The sequence below is a fragment of the Monopterus albus genome, unplaced genomic scaffold (genome assembly GCF_001952655.1).
Source record: "Monopterus albus unplaced genomic scaffold, M_albus_1.0 scaffold216.1, whole genome shotgun sequence".
NCBI classification, from domain to species: domain Eukaryota; kingdom Metazoa; phylum Chordata; class Actinopteri; order Synbranchiformes; family Synbranchidae; genus Monopterus; species Monopterus albus.
In genome coordinates this window covers 732,867-737,638 of record NW_018128096.1, presented here as the reverse complement: position 1 = coordinate 737,638, position 4,772 = coordinate 732,867, and the positions used below count along the sequence as shown (strand labels likewise).

Below are 4,772 nucleotides of genomic sequence, written 5' to 3'. Positions count from 1 at the left end.
GTGATTAAACAGGCATTTCAGCAAATCATCTTACCATGACAATGAAGAAATAGAACACACACATCCAGCCCAGCCTGCTCTCAATCCAGGACACCAGGTACTAGAAGGTAATAAAGATATAGACGCACATCTCAAATGCAAATCCATCTATGGATGTGAATGTGGATATAAAAATAGCAGTATATTCTGAAAGTGTCTCTACAAAAGCTAAAAACCACTGATGGACACTGTGGGCAGTAACTGACTACTCAGCTAGAATGTTTAAGCTTACTTTCCCTCAACCTTGTAGTGCAGCTGTGTTCTCATGACTATTTCAGATAATGTAACTACTTCATAATACATAAATGCCATTTGCACCTAAAAACATTTTACATGGATATGCCAAAGATGATGTCTGACTATTTATATAATCTAACAAGTACTAAAAATTTGCTCTTAATATGGTGCAGTTGTTGCAAGATGTGTGCAAGAATCTGCATGCATATGAAAACCTGGAAGTGCAGGCTAACAACATTACAAAAGAATACAATTAATTTCAGGACGCTGGCTCTACTTTGAATGGATGTGAATGGCACAACAATTGGGCAATAACAAGACAATCAATGCTTTTCAACAGCAGCATAGACAGAGTCACAGACTGTCATTAAGTGCATGCTTTGTTTGTTACCCAGTGACAAATGTTTATTCTGTAATTTAGTCAACATTTTCTTTTCCTGCTGTTATTTCTTAATAATTTATTTAGGCATAACAACCCGAGTTTTCCTATTGAAATGCCCTGTATTCTTGTTTACCTGTCCTACAGCAGCTCCTATACTTCCAGTTCCATCCACTATACCCGTGACAGTGGCCAGAGCCTCTTGACTGCCCCTCAGAACCTCCTGTCTCCCCAGGTCTGCAGATATGGCAGAACTGATCATGTTGGATGGTCCACCAATGAAGAAGCCAGTGGTAGCCATCAGCACGGCATTTATCAGCTGGTTATTAGGTGAGCCTAAGAGTGGCGAGAGACAGGGCACTCTTGGTCTAGTTCCTGAGTCAATGCTCGAGAAGGGCTTACAGGTGCTTGTTAATGCATCGGTACTCACGGCTGTATCCCACCAGGGATCCCATTGCCACTGCCAGACTGAATGCCAACACCGGGGCTCTCTTCCCCATGAAGTCAGAGATCAGACCCTGCACTGTTCCCCCTGTCACAAAGAAACAAGATGACAGGGTCAGATTGAGAAATAAAACATTTATATAAAGAGCATTTTTAGACACGAGAACGAGCCACTAGATAAAATTACCTAATTGAATACTTCATATCATCATAATTTTTTTTTTGAGTAAGATAAACTTTGCATATGTCTGTGTACATAATAATTTCTACTCCACTTAAAGATTTAGCAGCACCACCAGCAGCAATAAGCCTGCTTCTTACCGACGATTCCACCGACATCATACCACACAGACAGGCGGTCGGCCTTAGCCTCCTTGCTTAGGTAAAACGGAAGCCAAAAGAAGAAGGAATAGTTGACCAGCTTCAGACATGCATACGCCAGGGAATACTGCAGTACACACAGACACAGAGTCAACATGGCGTGAGAACCAACTGTGTAATTTGGTAAAATGCTTGTTGTAAATTAATTTGCCTTGACATATTGTTGATGCTTCAGACTCACAGGTATCACTCCAGGGAGGCAGACAGCCTGGAAGAAGCCAATAGCTTGAGGAGACTCAGCCAGAGGTTCATCCTGCGGCTGAACCGACTGGTTTCGCTTGGCATACACATCCACCTCCACCTCGTCCTCCTCGTCGCTCATCAGAGGTCTGTGGCTGTCTGCATCTGTCTCTACTGGGCTGAGCCTGGTCTCTGACTCCAAACTCAAACCTGACACATGCGCACACACAAAATAACAGACATTAAAGCTGTAGCTGAGTTCAATGAAGAGTTTAGTTAATGCAAGGACAGCTGTTTTATTTCAGGCAGAGTGTGACAAGTTCAGATTGGTTTCAGTGGGAATAAATTCCATTAAAAGTACACGTGGTGTTGGGTGGTCTTGTCAAAAAAGCAGCAACGTGATCCATGCACACGTGCGCACACACACACACAAACACATACATGGAATACAGGCAGTATTTTACATTACGTTGGTATACGCATATTTTCTGACATGTTCCTTGAAGTCCTTACCAACTTCTTTTGGAGAGGTAAGCAGGCCAAAGAACACCACCACCCCGCCAGCAAACTGGACCACAGAGGTCACCAGGAAGGCATACTGCACACAGCAACACAATACATCATGTGAGTATATACAGTAACTGCTGCAAATATTATGATAAAAAGTATCAGTAAAGTGTGTATGTGTGCGTTACCTCATATCCATAACGATGGAAGCCAGAAATGCCCCCAGAATGTTGCCTACAGAGGCACAAGCGCTCCACAAGCCAAACACAAAGCCACGCCTAGAGAAAATATCATGAACTTAATTATTATGTTAGAAATACGTTTTTAAGCCCTTCTGTTTTGTTTTCAGATGTGTCTTGTGAAAGAACACTTGAAATACAAATCTTACTATATCATATTAAATGCAACTTCACATACATCTCATTGACGTGCTATTTTTATATCCAGCAAAATGACGTGCATGAGGTCTGCCCACTGAGAAAAACTGAGTCTAAATGGTGTCTGTGTTTAGTTCTAGTGAATGGATGTCATTGTGTGAGTGTGAGTATGTATCATTAAAGCTTGACTAAATATGCCTAGCCTGGACAGATGCAAACATATCCATTGCTAACGCCTGAAGCAATGCTGGAGAAAGGCTGATTCTGTAAACAGAGAATCATCACACACCCTGTTTGGCCAAACCAGTTGCCCATGACTGCCACGACACATGGCCAGACTGCAGACTGCAGCAGGCCGTTCAGCGCCCACAGGCTGCAGTACAGAATCTTGTTGTACATGTGGAGCCATTCAGTCAGAGTGCCAAATACAAACTCCTGCAGACACATGAACAGCATATGTTGTATTCAAAATAATTACTGCTAAAATAATCACTTCTGGGGGGGCAACAGTGGTGCGGTGGGTAGAGCAGTCATCTCCCAACCGGAAGGTTGAAGGTTCGAATCTCGGTGCCTGCAGTCCACATGTCAAAGTGTCCTTGGGCAAGACACTGAGCCCCCCCAAGTTGCCCATGATGGCAGCACGTATGCACGCAGCAGCCCGGGGCCCTCGTCTCCACACAAGATTTCATTGTAGGCGTCACAATGACAATAAAATAAAGCTGCTTCTTCTTCTAACAGAATCTATCATTAACCATTTTTTATATAACCTAAATATCTCATTTTACAATTTCACTTATTTCAGAAGTAAACCTCATCATAAAGAATCAGGTACTGTGTAACTGGGTTTCTCTGCAAGATAATTCAAATACATGTCTGTAAGTGCCAGGCTAACCATGTGCAACGTTCATTATGCACAGCTGAGTGAGGGTAGACTGCTACCAAATTTGACACAATTTATTTGAAGATTTCAAGAACAGTAATCAGGTGAAACCAAATGTGGACAACAACTTCCAAAAATGAACAATTTATATAATCTTTAAAAAGTTAAAATACTGAAACTCAATACTACCGAGAATTCAGTGTGATACTAATTTAAAGAAGACACTATCAAGGATCAGATACACTACTTAACTTAGAGTCTGTGGACTCACCACTGCAGCAGAGCCCCACAGTCCGAAGCAGAGCACATAACGCAGGTTCACTCTGTCCCCAGCCACGCCGCTCAAATACAGACCCTGTGCGGACAGGAACACAATAAATGAGCTGTGTTGTACAGTTAATGCCCGAAGTTCGGCCCATTTCTGTGGTTTAAACACAAAATCATGAGCCCTACTCACCACAGCATACGAGAAGAGGAAGATGGAGTCCAGTGTTCCCAGGAACAGAGTGGCCTGCTTTTCATCTGCAAACAGATGATTTTTCTCCCAAGTCTTGGGACAGTCAGAGACAACACACAGTTAGCTATAAGCAGTTTATCTACAACAGGGGTTTAAATATCAAGGAACAATTATGTAACAGACACAAACTTAATATTTGTCCACAGACCTGATATTGGAAGTTCTGTTGTTCATTTGGTTTTAAATTGGATTGTATACTATGCTAACTCCCACCAGTCTCTACAGGGTAAAGTAACATTTTTGCCTAAATAGTAGCAAAATTATTTTATGCGATACCTCATCAATTTTATTCTTTATTCCAAATAAATGAGAATCTACTTTATTGGCCAGGTGTGTCAGACACACGAGGAATTTGACTATGGTATATCGGCTCTCAATGTGCATGTACATATCCCCATGCAAGGGGCAAGTAAACAGTAAACATAAGGCTGTGTAATATAGCAAAATAAGCAGTATTTACCTGCAACAAACAGTGCAAACAATGCAAAATAAACAGTATAAACAGGCAGTAAACAATGCAGACAGACAAAGGAATGCTCACTGTGAAACGAGATAAGTAGGAATAAAAATAGAGACCTGTACAGATCTGTATAATCTGTAAAATGTATATTTACAAGTATTGCACTGAGGGTTATTGTCCAGTCATACTGTTGTGTGTCAAGTGTTCATCAGAGTGATGGCCTGGGGGAAGAAACTGTCCCTGTGCCTGGTTGTCTTGGCGTACAGTGACCTGTAACGCCGTCCAGAGGGGAGGAGTTCAAACAGATTGTGTCCCGGGTGTGAGGGGTCTGCAGTGATCCTCTCTGCCCTCCTTTTGACCCATGAGGTGTA

General features: G+C 42.1%; 1 protein-coding gene across 1 annotated transcript in view; it reads right to left on the bottom strand.

The window, feature by feature from the left end:
- The window catches only part of slc37a3 (solute carrier family 37 member 3), a 15,567-nt gene that overhangs the window by 2,758 nt on the left and 8,037 nt on the right, over positions 1-4,772 (bottom strand). The window contains 11 exon segments of the mRNA XM_020619172.1: positions 35-100; positions 792-991; positions 1,086-1,187; positions 1,421-1,547; positions 1,662-1,870; positions 2,174-2,258; positions 2,356-2,372; positions 2,375-2,445; positions 2,834-2,979; positions 3,696-3,779; positions 3,882-3,974. Coding sequence (XP_020474828.1) covers positions 35-100; positions 792-991; positions 1,086-1,187; positions 1,421-1,547; positions 1,662-1,870; positions 2,174-2,258; positions 2,356-2,372; positions 2,375-2,445; positions 2,834-2,979; positions 3,696-3,779; positions 3,882-3,974 — 1,200 coding nt within the window.